The sequence below is a fragment of the Zingiber officinale genome, chromosome 1B (assembly GCF_018446385.1).
Source record: "Zingiber officinale cultivar Zhangliang chromosome 1B, Zo_v1.1, whole genome shotgun sequence".
NCBI lineage: Eukaryota > Viridiplantae > Streptophyta > Magnoliopsida > Zingiberales > Zingiberaceae > Zingiber > Zingiber officinale.
In genome coordinates this window covers 157992376-158009786 of record NC_055986.1, presented here as the reverse complement: position 1 = coordinate 158009786, position 17411 = coordinate 157992376, and the positions used below count along the sequence as shown (strand labels likewise).

The 17411-nt window shown below is 39.0% G+C and overlaps 1 protein-coding gene and 1 long non-coding RNA gene across 2 annotated transcripts; both read right to left on the bottom strand.

The window, feature by feature from the left end:
- Positions 1-8234: 8234 nt before the first annotated feature.
- On the bottom strand, positions 8235-8932 carry LOC122014075. The gene is made up of 3 exons (XR_006120607.1): positions 8761-8932; positions 8600-8673; positions 8235-8255 (listed from the first exon to the last, which is right to left on the bottom strand). It is a non-coding gene; the product is annotated as an uncharacterized LOC122014075 (long non-coding RNA).
- A 2439-nt stretch (positions 8933-11371) lies between these two features.
- Positions 11372-15730, bottom strand: LOC121986136 (protein MAO HUZI 4, chloroplastic-like). Its single transcript, XM_042539959.1, has 6 exons — positions 15475-15730; positions 15206-15404; positions 14512-14612; positions 14229-14357; positions 14073-14161; positions 11372-11639 (listed from the first exon to the last, which is right to left on the bottom strand). Exons 1-6 carry the CDS (start codon positions 15538-15540, stop codon positions 11501-11503), a joined length of 723 nt encoding a protein of 240 aa, XP_042395893.1. The 5' UTR covers positions 15541-15730; the 3' UTR covers positions 11372-11500.
- Between the last annotated feature and the right edge of the window lie 1681 nt (positions 15731-17411).

Genomic DNA, 17411 nt, shown 5'->3' with positions numbered 1-17411 from the left:
ATGGACATTACGAGTTTATGGTGATGCCTTTCAGGTTGACTAATGCCCCAGCAATCTTCATGGACCTCATGAATCGTGTATTTCAGCCGTATTTGGATTAGTTCATCATTGTGTTCATAGATGATATTCTGATTTACTCGAAGAACAGAGAAGAACACAGTCTGCACTTGAGAACAACTTTACAGACACTACATGATAGAAAGCTATTTGCCAAGTTTAGCAAGTGTGAGTTTTGACTCGATAGAGTGGTATTCTTAGGCCACGTCATTTCTGGAGATGGAGTTGAAGTTGATTCCACCAAAGTCGAGGCCATTAAAGAATGGCCAGTGCCCAAAAGTGTGACCGAGATACGCAGTTTCCTGGGCTTGGCTGGTTATTACAGAAAGTTCATCAAGGGTTTCTCTACTATCGCAGTGCCCTTGACAACTTTGACGAAGAGGAATGCTAAATTTATTTGGGGAGCTGAATGTCAAGACAGTTTTGAGCAGTTAAAGCAAGCACTCACTATGGCGCCAGTTTTAGCTATGCCATCAGGGCAAGGAGAGTATGTGTTGTATAGAGATGCTTCAAGACTGGGATTGGGTGCAGTTCTTATGCAGAATGATAGAGTGATTGCTTATGCATCTAGACAGTTGAAAGTGCATGAGAAGAGTTATCCAACTCATGACCTTGAGTTAGCAGCAGTAGTATTTGCTCTGAAGTTATGGAGACATTACTTGTACGGCGAGAAGTGCAAAATCTTCACTGATCACAAGAGTCTCAAGTATTTCTTTACACAGAAGGAGCTGAATATGAGACAGCAGAGATAGCTAGAGCTTGTCAAAGATTATAACTGCGATATTAGCTACCATCCAGGGAAAGCTAATGTAGTCGCTAATGCCTTGAGCAGAAAAACAGCAGTTATTGCTCAACTGTTAGTACAAAAGCCACTTCAGACTGAGATTCAGAGATTTGATCTGGAGATGTATGCTAGGGGTGATGCTCCTAATCTATCTACGCTGATAGTTCAGTCGACATTGAGAGACAGAATCCGAGCAGGTCAGTCTTCAGATGAGCAATTACGGAAATGGAGACTGAGGGATGAAATCAAGGGCTCGATGCTATATTCGGTTGAGGATGACATTGTCAAACATCGAGGCCGCCTTTGGGTTCCTAGTGGCGATTCACTTAGGGACGATATTTTGAAGGAAGCCCATAGTACCCCTTATTCTATTCATCCGGGGAGTACGAAGATGTATAAGGATTTGCAGTTGATATATTGGTGGCTAGGTATGAAGCGAGACATTGTATGTTTTGTATCTGAATGCTTAACTTGCCAGCAAGTCAAAGCCGAGCATCAAAGGCCAGTGGGAATGCTTAAGCCACTTTCTATTCCTGAGTGGAAATGGGAAAACATTACGATGGATTCATAGTAGGATTGCCGAAGACAGTGAAGGGCTTTAATGCCATTTGGGTCATAGTGGATCGTCTTACTAAATCAGCGCACTTCCTACCAGTAAAGATGACCTTTTCCATGATTCAGTATGCAAAGTTGTATATCCGAGAGATAGTCAGATTGCATGGGATTCCAGTATCTATAACGTCGGACAGAGATCCAAGGTTTACATCATCTTTATGGAGGAGTCTACATTCAGCCATGGGGACTAAATTATTATTCAGTACAGCATTTCATCCTCAGACAGATGGTTAGTCAGAGAGGGTGATATAAATTTTGGAAGATTTACTTAGAGCTTGTGTGATCGACTTCCCAGGGAGTTGGGAGTCGAAGCTACCTCCAGTAGAGTTTACCTATAACAACAGTTATCAATCGTCTATAGGAATGACACCTTATGAGGCACTATATGGAAGAAAATGTCGGCCACCTATTCATTGGGATGAGGTTGGAGAAAGAGCAGATTTGGGACTCAAAATCGTCAAGCATACAACAGATTTAGTAGTCAAAATCCGAGACAGGATGAAAACTGCTCAAAGCCGCCAGAAGAGTTATACTAATAAAAGAAGACGAGATCTCGAGTCTGCTGTTGGTGACCATGTGTTTGTCAAAATAGCACCTATGAAGGGTGTTATGAGATTTGGCAAGAAAGACAAACTCAGTCCAAGATTTATCGGACCATTTGAGATCCTTGAAAGGGTGGGAACATTGACATATCGAGTAGCTTTGCCACCTAATCTAGCAGGAGTGCACAATGCGTTCCACATTTTGATGCTTCGGAAGTACATGTCAAATCCTTCACATGTACTGAATTATGAGCCATTGCAGATCACCTCGAATTTGTCCTATGAGGAGAGACCTACTCAGATTTTGGGCAGACAAGAGAGATGACTGTGAAATAAAGTCATTAAGATGGTCAAAGTCAAGTGGCTGAATCACTCGGAAGATGAAGCTACTTGGGAGGCTGAGATAGATATGAGGAGTCTCTACCCAGAGCTATTCGGTGAGTTCTAATTTCGAGGACGAAATTTTATTTAAGGGGGAAGGAATTGTAAGGTCCAAAATCCACAAACGTAAACTCCATGCATGCACTATAGAAAAATAGTAATTTAATTTAATGATTTTAAATGCATTATGTCATCTGCTAGGCACGATTAAAGGTTTAATTGAGTAGTTTCGCATGACTTCATAATTAGGATTTTGTTTTTTTTTTTAATATTAGATGCTGGGCCAAGTTTACTTTAATTTTTCATTAATATTAAACCAAAACAGATTTCAAATATATAAATATTCTCGATGAATATTACTGCATGAATAGTAGTCACATGAATATTAATTATATGAATAGTGATTTTTGCTCATATATAGGTTTTTATTGATTTTATTGGGACTAGTTACCTAGGATTAGTGGGTCTAATCTTGACCTAAATATTTAAAGCAAAAAACCTTATCTTCCAAGCATATGATTTCCCACAAAGCTTCACGACAAAACTGAGGGTGAGGAGTATGGTGGCACCCGCAAGGTCGTTGTTTCATATCAAATAATTTTTGATCAAGTTTCAAAGATAAATCGAAGCCAAGCCATTTTCCTGTCCTTCCGGCAACTCTCCTACATGTCTAGATTAGAATAATCGGGTGTGGATCACATAAAGACATGTTCAATCCTTCGTCCCTCTCATCATTCAAGCTATATATATATGTGTGCTTTGATTTATTGCATGAAGGAAAGTTAATTCATTCAAGCACGATGTATATTTTCATTTTTACTGATTTATGCATGAAAATGACGCTTATTTTTCGTTTTATTGAATTATGCATGAAAACTTGATGTTCCTTGCATGTAAACGCATGGCTTGATGTTGCAAGGTGGCTGTTGGTCTAGGAAGGGTTGGATAGGATAAAGATATTTAATTTAAATGATTATGGATATTTTAGGAAATTTAATGATATATGTTGTTATTACAATCTATGCGTGACTTTAAGAGAAAACAAAATGATATAATGTATGATATTTATACAAGTGATGATAAGATGAAAAATTATCGTGAAGTATGTGAGTTGACTGTGATAAATTATGATTTGTGGATTTTCCGTTAGGGAGAAGGCCCCAGAGGGAGCCCGTTCACGGGAGTAGACCCCCGAAGGAGCCCGTTTACGGGAGAAGGCCCCAGAGGGAGCCCGTTTACGGGAGAAGACCCCAGAGGGAGCCCAATATCGAATTTCCATTATTTTAGGCTACGATCCAGTGACGAGAGTTACTGACGCCCCACCGCCTGATACCATGGTTTTATAGTTGAGATTGATCAATCGACCCCTTCCTCCCAATTAGTTAGTCACTTTCAATGATCAAACTTCACCTTAAGAATCTTTACAATGAATGATAAATGCTATGATAAATGATTCATGATTATGATTATACTATGATTATGGTATTATGAAAGATTTACTCATAGTATTATGCTCATGTTATTTTATGTAAGGATATTGTTTTTCACTGTAATATGAATATGCATTATTTGCTATGATGGTTAGGGCATGCTGAGTCGTTAGACTCACTTAGTTTGAATGGTGCAGGTGAGAATAACTTTGATGAGATTGGAGGCTCGGGCGCTTGAATGGACTGGACATGCAGTATACATTCCAAGGACCTTACAAGCTTCTGCAGATTTGACGATCAAATGATTTTCTTTTTTATATATATACTATCTATGCTTAAGAATGGTTTTGGAGAGGAAAAATACATTATTAAATTATTTATGATAATCTATTTTAATTTGTTGGACCTGAGTTGGATCTTAAGAAGTCATACTATTTTATTTATGTTTATAATTTTGAGATATTCTAACAGCAGTTAAAATCATTATAATGGTGTGTGTGTTTAAATATTCTTTTATTAATATTTTTACTTATATATTTATTTATTAAATATAAAGCATGAGTTGGTTTTTTTATTATATAGAAAAATAATAATAATGGTAATAATAAAGTCAGAAATGACTTTAAGTAAATTTAGAAATTTGGGATATTACACTTTCTTTCTTTTCAATCTCTCCCATCATACACTCTCTTTCCTCATTTTCTCATCACACTTTCTCTCTTCATTATCTTTCATCATACTTTCTCTCTCCTCGTCTTATCTCATCATGCTCTCTCTCATCTAGACACTATTCCAAAGGTTAGTACCTGCCCGTGATTTACCTCCTCCGTATTGGCCTTGGGACGGATTGGCGGGGGCGCTGGGGCGAGAGTATTCGCCTTTTGGCATCATACTTTCTTGCCCATCATACTATCTTTCGTCATTTTTTCTCATCACACTTTTTCTCTCATCATACTTTCTTTCTCCTCAATTTCTTTCATCACACAAACTCTCTCCTCATTTTCTTTCATCATACTTTCTCTCTCTTCATTCTCTCACATCATACTTTCTCTCTCATCATATTTTCTCTCTCCTCAATCTCTCCCATCATACAATCTCTCTCCTCATTTTCTCTCATTACACTTTCTCTTTCTTCGTTCTCTTCATCACACTTTCTCTCTCATCACATTTTCTCTCTCCTCATTCTCTCTCATTATACTTTCTCTCATATCTCAGGACGGTCTAGTGGCTAGCGCATGAGATGTTGCCACTATAAGGTCTGGGGTTCCAATCTCGACATAGCCGAGGTAAATACTTCCCTTATGCGTCAGTCACTATTCCAAAGACTAGTAACCACATGTGATTTACTTTCTCCGTATTGACCCTGGAATGGGTTGTTGGTGCAATATCCCATGGGTCAAGGTTGACCAGGTTGATTAGGCTTGAGTTAGCTCAAGCTTGAGTCTAGATGTTTGGGTTCGATGTTTGACAATACGTGGAGAATTCAGGTGCAATCGTCCGATTGGGGAGATTTCTGGTGCAATTCTCCTCTGGTTAGGGTTTGACCAGATTGACGTGAAGAAGAGTCAAGTAGGTCGAAGGGTTGATTGGATACTTGACTGGGAGAGTCCTAGTGAGTGAAGCTAGGCAAATGAAAAATCCTGGTGAGTGAAGTCAGGTGAAAGTCGTGTGAGTGAAGCTAGGTAGGTAGAAGTCCAGGTGAGTGAAGCGGGGCAATGGAAAGTCCTGGTGAGTGAAGCCAGACAGGTAGAAGTCCCGGTGAGTGAAGCCGAGCAGTGGAAAGACCTGGTGAGTGAAACCAGACACGTGGAAATCCAGGTGGGTCAAGGTTGACCAGACACCTGGTGTGGGAAGTCCAAGTAGGTCAAAGGATTGACTCGATACTTGGCACAAGGAAATCCAGATGGGTCAAGGATGACCGGATATCTGGTGGAAGGAAGTCCAAGTGAGTTAAGGTTGACTGGACATTTGGCATAAGGAGAAAAGTCCAAGTGGGTCAAAAGGATTGACCGGATACTTGATGAAGAAGTCCTAGCAGGTCAAGGTTGACTAGTTGCCAGGCATAATGTTCAAACATGTCATGGGGTGATCGGATGTTGGAATTGGAAACCTTGGACTTGGTTTTAAGCAAATCAAAGGGAGACCAATCGATCAACTGATCGATTGATCAGGGGTTCAATCGATTAGCCGATCGATTGGGGCTGTGCTGCGAGAACCAGTGGCCCAATTGATCGACCGATCCATTGGGAGCTTATATCACGCGCACAGAAGCGTTCCCAATCGTACGACCGATCGATTGGGAGCTTATATCGCGCACACAGAAGCGTTCCCAATCGATCAGCGGATCCATTGGGCTCCTCCAATCAATCGGTCGATCGATTGGGGAACTGGAAATCACGCACAGAAGCTGAATCGATTCAGGCTATTTCTAGAGAGCATAAAGGCGCTCTGAATCGATCGACCGATCAATTCAAAGCCTTCCCAATCGATTGAGAGTCATTCAATCGATTGGAATCCGACCGTTGTGCATGTTATAGCCGTTGGCGAGCGCTTTCCTCCGCATTTCTTCGATTCCGCTCCAGCGACAAGCGCCGATTCTCACGAGCTTCTCCACACTTCTACAGTCAGTTCTTGAAGGCTCTTAGAGATAAATGTAGTTACACTTTCAAGGTTCAAGAGGCAACAACAAGCAACAAGTAAGCAAGAAGAAAGAGTTTTTCTTTGTATCTTTGTATTTTCTTCTTGCGTGTGTTGTATTTTTGTTGTGTGGGTTTGTACGAGGCTTCTCCGCCTCCAACTGCGACTGAGAAGGAGTATTTCATTAGTGGAGAGCGAGTCGTGTGTAGATCCTTGGATTAGTGTCACGCCCCAGAGGAGTTCCTGTCCGAGAAAATTTCGGCAGCATCTCCCCTGTACGGTGGACAATCTGAAACTTTTCTACATCTCACAAATACCTCAGCCACAGACGGCTGGAATAATAACAGTAAATAAAATCAATCACCACGCAGTTTATATATGTATTCAGCCTCTGGCTGTCACAACCACGCAGTTAATAAAATAAACAACATAGTAATACTCTGACTCGAAATCAACCCTACTCAACTACACTCGTAAAGCTCAAAACCGACGAACTCACCTCTTCTGCCGTCCAGGCAGGCATGTAGTAGAGTAAATCCAAATCATACCAAAAGTCCATCCAACGGAAAGATTCCATACAATATCCATATGTAAAGTCCAAAAACAAAACTAAAACAAAGTCTGATAGCGGAAAGCTAAAATAAAACAACAACACAAAAACCAATAGAGGAGTAGCACTACGTGCTGTGGGGACCAGCGACTGGAACTCCCTCCTGACAGCATCAACCTGAAAATAACAACAATGGAGGCGGGGTGAGTCCAACACTCAGCAGGTACAATTGATATGCAAAGTAAAGAAACAACACCTAACACTAATCATGCGGTCTCGACAAGAAAGATAAAATGCATCAAGTAAACAGAGAATACTGTACTAACCAGGTCCTGAGTATAAGGTCAAACAGTCCGAGTGGTATAGGGATCCTGTATGCATGTCAAACATAGGTATCCAAACAATATGCAGCATATAAATGCAGCAACCACAAACACAAGCAATAAATGCATCATGCATATGATGCCAATGATGCGTCCTGGTCACCCCTGACGCCAGTCGATCATCTCACACCATAGTGAGGCCGAGTGGGTAGGGTTGTGACAACCGTGCACTCTGTCGTCACTACTCCTGATGAGTGACCGAGTGGACGGGATGCTGTCGGAGTACACCTATCCTCCTACCCCAAATCATAGATGGGGGAGCGCAATGCTCTCAACTCCCGGTACACGATGACGGGGAGGAATCCGTGCCGGATAACTTGTTGTGTCACACTACCCATGAGCGGACCAACGGTGCCTAACAGAGTCCCTGCTGCAACACACTCTGCCTGAATCGACCACTAACCCATGAGTGGTGGTGTGTGCAGATCCATGTAACTGGCGATGTGCTCAACAATAATGGAGCGGACTATCGCACAGCATGCAATCATGCAAATGATGCATGACAATAACCATATAAACATCCTGACCTAATCCATATATATATAGAAAAGTGCACCCTAGGTCAACGAATCATATCGAATCAAAGGTACACAGAAGGTATAAAAACCTAGGTCCTGAACATGGTGAAGCATGGTATATCACTACCCGTATAAGTATGTATAGACAGGTAAAGTATACATGGGATGCAAAACAAATCAATCAATCAAACATATATCAAGATTTGGGTAGTGATTAACCGAAACAGATAAGAAACACAATTGATGCAATATGTTAATTTCATTACTAAGCATATCAAAGACAAAAAAGTCAAAAGTACCCGCCTCCAATCGAAATGGTCCAAATCTGACTCCGAGATACTCGTCTCGCGTCAAAGTCCTGTGTCACCAATGTATACATTTTTATTTAGCTAAAAATTTAAATGAATAGCTAAATAAAATCCTTAATAACAATTTAGGGAAAAACCCTAAACTATAAACCTCAACCTACCTAAACAAAGTCTAACGATAAATTAGGGTTAGTTACCTAATCCCTAATCCACCATTAGATCAAGAATCCAAACTTAATTCCATTTACACATGATTAATCATCTATATAATCAATCACCTAATTCCATTTATACACATCATGAAAACTACATCACACCTAATTCAAATACATAAACAATTATGTATGTACTAATTCCTTCCTAAATCAACATGTATCATAATCATGTTCCTTACCTAGATTCACAGCTATAACAATGTGGGCTGCTGGAAATCCACCTCACCGCCCTAAAGCTTCCGTCGACAACTACCTAAAGAACAACAAAACATACATTACTCTTAGAATCAGTCCAAACAACTGAATTACAGCAAGTAAACTTCTGATACTCGAACCTTACCTCAATTCACAGCCCCTCTTGATGCTGGAACAAGGGGAGCTACTGACTGGAGTGCTGCCGAAACCAAACGAAGACCCCACAGTGAAATTAGGGCATGGAAGGGGACACCAAGGCTTGGGTTGCTGCTCCTAACCGAAGACCTACCCAAGCTTCCAGATTCCGGCGATCTAGGGCAAGGAGAAAGGTTGCTGCCGACGGAACGAAAGAGATCGGCTCTGCGCCGACGACACCGAGCAAAGGAGATGAGGGTCAGCGTCGGCAGAGGAAATCACGGCCAGTGCTAGAGCAAAAAGGGCGTCGGCGGCGGTGGAGATGCTAGGCCACAGAGGGATGGCGGCCGGCGCTGGGGAATCGGTGCCGGCAGTGGCGTCGGCTGGCTAGGGCACAAACGGCGGCGCTGGTGTGGAGAAGGAGAAGGAGATGAAGTAGGAGGAGAGGAGAAATCGCCGCGGCCGGCGGTTAGGGCAAGGAGGAGGGCGTCGGGCGCGCGGGGGAAGGAAGAAGGGAACGGCACAGTAACGAGGAGGAAAAGAAAATAAATAAAAAGAAAAGGAAAAGCAAGGAAATAAATAAATTAAATTTTTCCTCGCTTAAATAGGTAGCCTAAACAGGCTTTTCCCGGCTCCATTTTTTTTATCCCCGTTAATTCGTCCATACGAGCTCCGAAAAATTCCCGAAAAATTTCTAAAAATTCCGGAAAATTCCCTTATTAATATTCGCCTATTTTCCGGTATTTTACAATTAGTCACCTCTTCCTGAGGTGGATACCAAGTAAATCCTTTGTGTTAGCGTTGTGAGTTTGCTTCGAGTTAATTCCGCTGCATATCATCATCAAAGAAGCAACCAATCAAACACGACGAGCTATTCACCCTCCTAGCACATTTCGACCCTAACACGGGTTAGCGGGGGCGCTGGGGGCGAGCGTAGTCGCCTTTTGCCATTATACTTTCTCTCATATCACACTATCTTTCGTCATTTTTTCTCATTATACTTTTTCTCTCATCGTATTTTCTCTCTCCTCAATATCTCCCATCACACACAGACTCTCTCTCCTTATTTTCTCTCATCATACTTTTTCTCTTTTTATTATCTCCCATCATACTTTTTCTCTCATCATATTTTCTCTCTCATAATCCTCTCTCACCATATTCTTTCTCATCACTTTCTCTCCCATCTAATTTTTTTCCCCTAAAGGTAAAAAAAAAAATATTTATTTCGATAGAAAATATTCAACTAACTAAACATTATTTTTAAGAATAATATACATACTTCTATCCATTCCTATTTCATAATATTATAATTCTTATTCCCATTCTGATTCATAGAAAAGAATAAAACGCCACCTAACTAGTTAGAGGATGATAAATTTATTATAATAAGTCAAAAATTAATTTTTGATATTTTGGATGATCGATGATCGATGATCAATTATAAGTTAATATCATAATTTATTTTTATTCATATAATTTAAATTTGGACGATACAGATGAACATAATCACTATTTATTACACTATTGTATTGGCAACCGTTGCTTTAAATAAATATTAGTTGACTGAAGTAACATTCATTCGACAAGAGTCACATTTAGTCAATTGTTGGATGGGATTGGCAAAGGAATATTCCATGAAACTGGTGAAACATTTTGAGAGTATGGTGCGCTGGTTGAGTATTAGTTAGAGTTGCATACTTTGATAAATTATCGATCAACTTTTGATGGTTTTGTTACTTAATTCAGCTCCACATTCAAAACCAGTTAGAGTTGCATACTTTGATAAATTATCGATCAACTTTTAATGGTTTTGTTACTTAATTCAGCTCCACATTCAAAACCGGTTGCAGATGGGATAATATCTAATTTTTATCCACCTACAGTTTGCATATGTATCAATCAGATCTTTATGAAATTTGGGTTCGAATTTTGACATAGTCGAAATAAATATCTCTCATATGTCAATCATTATTTTAAAGATTAATAATCATCCGTAATTTACCTCCTCCATATTAGGAACGGATTGATATGAACACTAGAGGCGAGCATAATAACCTTTTATCCCTATGTATCAATCAGATCTTCCTCATTAAATGCTAATCTGTTACTACAACTGTATCAGTGAGCTCTTCTATAGACTCCAAAGTTACAATACGACAAGGAGGTTTGCCAGGTCTGTGAATCTCTACTATGACATCTTTAGACGCCACATCTTCTGCGGAATTACATCTTTCAGTCTCCTAGTTTTATCTTTCATACTCTTTGCCAAGAATAAGTATCTACTCCAAAAGTATTTTTTTTTTTTCTTTTTAGCTTCAACTTTCGTTCTAGCATAGAAGACTATGCAGAGACTGATTTGAAATCTGCCGCCAACGCTTCTATTGACTTCAAAATTAAATTTGTTTCTTGTAGCTCTAATGTGCTAGTAGTTTCAGGCTTATCATCGCACTGAATTAATAATTCTGGAGGGAACAAAGAGTCTTAAAGTTTGTTGTTCCACTCCCCATGAGCCTAACAGTCTGTTTGTAACTATCATGGTGTCAGCAGAAACATGGTATTTCTGCAGAAAAATCTATCTATCAATTTGATACAATATCTTCTTTTTTTAAAATTTTTTTTTGAAATGAATTGGTGCGAGCTGATCAATTTCAGAGACGATGCACTACAACTAATTGCATCTATAACCAAAGTTCCTTTTCTTTAAATCACACTAAATCAAAGGTAAACTAGCTCTTGTCCTTGTTCAGCAGTCAATGTGGCTTGTTTGCTGTCTTGGTTAGCAACTTGGTGACAAAATGAGTAAAAACTCCAATGGGACAGAAGAGTAAGCACAAAGAAACTGAATGCCGGGTTTCTACGTTGTTCTTTAAACCGTCATGGAATACCTGCCTGCAAGATAAAGACAAATTACTACCAGGATGACAACGCTAGTATAACATAAGCAATAGAGGCAATGCATCACCCAAAATATAAGAAGCTTGAAAATAATTTATCTGATTCAAGGAATAAATGGGAGACGTGCAAATGATCCCACAATAGTCAATAGAGAAAAAGAGGAATTTTACTTGAGATTTTTATATTATTGTTATTATTCTTTAAAGCAAGGGTTGCAATAGGCTTTCCAAAATCATGGATAAGGAAGACAGGAGCTTATAACTCATGGGAAATTTTATCACAGGAGAGAAATCATTACTTAAGGAAAGCAACTATCAGTTTTGAGATTTGCATCTACTATGTTGTAATGGGCAATTGGGCAGTTATTCCTATTAATCAAAATTATAATTATTCTATTTTAAAATTATTTTCCATTTATTTTTGGTTAGACTGAGTTTAGAATGCCACAACAGTTACAACACTTCCACTTTGGCGCCAACTTTCTACCCTTTGCAATATGACCATTGTCGACATTGCAATTGTGCCTATGATGTTTCTAGAAATGTTCTCAGGAAGATGAGGCGGGCGACATAGTTAGGAGGTGACCTTGTCGCTAAGGAGCACAGACTGGTCGAAGTGGAGCAACAGAGGTGCAGTCAGTGCACCCTTTGTCCTAAAGATGAGGAGGAATCTGTAATCTGGCTTGTGCATTGCATGTTTGCCCTAAGGATTTGTTTGAGACATTTAATGTAGGCACGACTAAAATAAGTCTGAGAGATACTTGAAGAAGATGGAGGCCCATGGATGTTGATAAGTTAGTCTAAATTGACCTAGAGAAGCATAATACATATAAGCACAAACACCCCTTTGCCCTAAAGATAAGGAAGAATCTGATTTTATAGAACTGTTTATAATGGAAGACGTACCACTACAAGTTAACTATTAGAGTTCTAAAGGTAGTTTGTGGTAGAAAAATATGTGGCAAGGTTATAGAAAGGTCAGTAAGATCTGAAGACATCCCAAGACATAATATCGTTAGCATGAGGAGACAATGCATCTCAAGGCAAGCGACAGATGAATGAACAAATATACTAGTTATTTATAGGTGGAGAGATTCATAGCATTTCCCACTATAGTTTAGCATGTCATCGACTAAATCAATTTTGTGTACAAAATTCAACTAAAGTGTTGTTACAGATATGGATCAGATAACTAGCATGTATGGTGATGGAGATAGCCAAGAAGCAAAGGACCTCTCCAAATTACACCTTAGATTCTAATGGAGCAATGGAATATCATCTCAATACAGTGGTTTTTGAGTTCAGCAAAATGAGTTGCTCAGGCCTAGTTTGACTCCCTAAATGACCTAGTTTTAGGATAACTTTGCACAAGTGTAGCCAAGATAACCTGGGAAGCATATTTAGAGCAATAAGAACTCTTCTAAAGTTTTCTTTTTAAGGATTTGGAAACTTAGTGATCCATATTTTCTCACTAATGGAGCATTCTGGAGCCTAAGAGATGCCATATTGCTCATAGAGAAGACAAATTTTCTTCTTGAGAAGAGTTTTTAGTGTCTCTAAATGTGAGAGTTTTCATTATTTCTTCATTGATTCTAATTAAGTCTACTATCAATTGAGAGAGATTTTTTACAAGTTGTAGACACTAGTTTATCAAAAATTTATTGTACTTTTCTTTCATATATTATAGTGACTTTTTTCTGGAATAGACTTTTGCAGAATCAGGTTTAAATTGTTTTATTTTTTTCTTGTGTCTTTATGTTTTTCTACCATATGATAGAAAGGTTCGACTACATGACCTTATCCAATCTGCAAGAGAGAGGTTTAAATTGTTGTATTTTTAAAGGTGGAGGTGATTACGTATTCAAGAGAGACAGACTACAATCTGCAAGTGTGTAGCTTAAGGCAATGATTTCTAACAAATAGTGCCAACGAATGAAGGGCAGGACAATAAGATCAGATTGCTTTAGGAATGATCATACAAGGTCACAACTGTAAGAAGCAGAGAGAGAGATGAGGAGGAGCAATGATAAATTGAAAGGACCAAAGGACAGAGAGATGATGAGGAAAAGGAAGATGAATAAAAGAAGGAAGAATACCTAATAGCCCAATATGACCTATAGAAGGTTGATATCGTGCAGCATGAGAAGAACATATAACATTTTGCTAATGCTAGCTTGGTTTGGGTACAACCCACAGGCAGAATAATACATTTTGCTTAATGGAACTCTTAATTAAAATTCTAAACAGTGCATGTATCCAAGGTTTCAAAGTGCATATGCACATACGATAGATATATCATCATAGTCCTTCGAGTGGACTTTTTACTCCCTTCTACTGCAATATTATATAAGAATATATGCTAATTAGAGTGATTTTTGTTGATTTGACCAGAACATAAGGGGGAAAAGGCAGAAGTTAGAAGTAAGACCTTGCAGCAAAAAGATCTATAGCCAACAAATGAATCCATGCTGAAGACGCAGTAATTTCATTGGTGAACATTCTTGCTATTCCAGCCAGCTGAAGACATCATAAAAAGATATTATAAGATGCAGCAGAAAGAAATACTCTTAGCCTGGGTACTAACCTCTGGCAGCCAATATTTACTAGCAAACATCATCCTTAATGTGTCTGGAGTCCATGACAAATACAGAAGGTATGCATATAGAACTCCCAGGGCAACATATGGCAGACTGCTCTCCATAGTTCTTTTAGTCTAAAGGCAATAGATTAGACAAAAGCATCAGACACAATGAAATATGCATTTATCCCACTTACTCGTGCTCAACCCAAATCCTATTCACTAAAATCCACCATTCTCATACTCCAGCTAAGTCATTTTCACTAAATCTATGTAAAATATTACTCACAATTGCAGCATTAGGAGCGACAACCATCAAAGTGTAGAAGGGAAGAACAGAAACTGTGCCCCAAGTGAAAGCATGGCTAGCAATTTGAGCACTTGTAAGCCCTGAAATGAGCGCATTCTTCAGTCACTGCTTTGAAGTTGAACTAAAATCTACAGCATGAATCTAATTCAATATGGCAGGGGGGAAAAAAAATGTCATTATCACCTACGCAACTGCCTGTGTAAGAAACCATAATTCTCTATAAGTGAAAATTTTCTTTACTAATATCAATAAAAGGTAAGCGGCACATATGACAATGCTAAATTGGAGGGAGGATAAAATTCATAGAGTTAACCTCAACCAGTTGGGACTAGCACATGTTGATGTCAAAAAAAAAAATGAAATGCATAAAAGTTGGAGATATGATAAATAAAGTCATATCCATGAAAGAAAGATGGCATTGTTTAACGAGGGGATTTTTTCTATGTTAAGGTAGAAGCCATTGCCCATTGCCATTCATGTCACACTCACAAGCTCAAGCGAAGCAAAGATAAAATTTGCCCTACTCTGACCTCTATATCTCCAATTAATGCAAGATGCCGATTAATGTACCAAAACAGGCCATGACAGCATCAGAAAAAAGAAAATTCTTCTACCACACTAGAATCACATGTATAAAAATGCACGACTAAAATCAAAGGGGCGAGGAATTTACAACTCGCAGTCGGGCGAAACACTGTTTTCCTTCGAGCGAATCCTGAAGCCTTGGGCTGGTATGGGATTCTGGATCCGCCAACGAAACTCCAGCCACCTTGATGCCCGGTGCGCAGATCTACACCACTATGCGACCCACTGTTCGCGCTTGTACCAGCGGATCTCCGCTCGATCGAGAGACAATTTCTCGGCGATAAGGCCTACGAGATAGAAATGCCAAAGCTCAGCTGTACAAATCTGAAACTAGGTAAGGTAACCCGATAAGCAGACCTGACGGAGAGAAGGTGCACGGGAAGGAAGAAGGGCGGCGCTGCATGAGACGAGAATGAGGGACATCTTCGCCCTTTCTTCGTGGAGAGCAGGAAAAGTGACGAGAGAGAGAGAGAGAGAGAGCGAGAGCGAGGGAGGGAGGGAGGCTTCCGTTTCCCCATCTCTTGGCGGGGACTCCTAAAATACTGCTACGGCGACATGCGAATGTGCTATTGAGCGACTGACTGCGGAGGGAGAGCGGAGCCAGTGAGCCTTTTGGAGCAATCGACCGACGCCTTTTTTTTTTTTTTTTTTAATCCTCCTCCAATGGATGACAGCCAAGTGGAAATGGGGTGTGCATTTAACATTGAGCATTCTGCACTGAGCACAGCGGCGAGGTGCGAGTTGCGTCTGGGGCACAGGCATTGACTGACCTGTCAAATTAGGCCAATTTAGAGATCTGTCGACTTCAGATTCGTTGAGGATTGAGTGCGGGACAAGGATTCTGTGAAAGCATAAGGGATTGGGTTTCCGTTGACGACACAGTGCAGGCACGTTTTAGTGATTGCCACGCTTCTCTTCACAATCTCATGGATATTTTTTTTTTTTATAATCTAGAGGCGGTACCATTCGTATTTACGATCATAATTATAATCATGATTCAATTATAAATAATTATGATCTTTTTTATGGATTCATCGTCCCCATTAAATTATAATTTTTGTTCAAAATGAATGATTGAAGACCGCTCGAAGGCCTCCGATAGTAGATAAGTGGTTAGATTACTGGACGCTGAGTGAGGATGTCCTCCGGACGATTTCCGGCCGCCCGCTCCGAATAAAAACTATACCCTGATGTCCGGCCGCCCAAAGGCCTCCGGTGGTGGATAAGTGACCAGGTTAATAGACGCCGAGCGAGGGTGTCCTCCGGACAGCTTCCGGTCGCTCACTCCGAATAAAAATTATAATCTGATGGAGACGGTGAACCTAAGAAAGGATTGTAACTATTTACAATCAGATCGCGATTATGATCAGATCATAAATATGAGTGACACATTCCTTGGACCATAAAAAATGGTCCAAGAAATCCTGCCTCCTTTTCACGATAGTAAAAGAAGAATAGGCTTGTCCTAAGACTTCTGTCAATCCATCTCAAAATTAATATAAAAAAAATAAATCATGAATTAGTGATTGACACATAACAGAAATATTTAATTTGATTACATCAAAATCAAAATCAAAATCTTAAATTTTATGATTTTATAATGACAATATCTCATATATCAATCACCGGTCACCTCATGTGTACATTTCTATCCAATACAACAAAAAAATGAATCGCATTTTATTAAATGAGATGAATTTTTCATTTTGCATATCTGATTTTTATAATATTAAAATAACATTTTTAAATTTTAATCGTACCATTTAAAAATATACTATTTTTCAAATTCAAATATGAGAGAGACTTTAAAAAATATATTCATTTTAGTTTGAATAATTTGGGATTTGCTGGGTCATCAGTTATTTCCAAATGAAATTCATTAATGGACGTGCACCATTTTAAAATTTAAAAATTATATATTTTTCAAATAAGGAGAGTTCTAATAATTTATTGATCGTTTTGATTAGTGAATATAATTATGTTAGATCTTATAATAAATTTGTGATAGTTTTATTCTTTATAAATTTTAAAATCTACTGTTCATTGTACCATTCAACTATGAGTGCGTGGATATATAAAAAAGGTTCCAAAGAATCGATTGATTTTTGTTTGAAATCGTTTAGAATTATTTAAGAACATTAGATTTTTAAAGGGATAGAATTAAGAAGTTACAGATGCACATGTAAATTTATATAATTATTTTGGGAAGGAAGGATGATGAGTATAACGAAAATGCACTCCATGATTTTAATATTATAAAAATTTGATATGTGAATTCGGACATCTGCATGCAC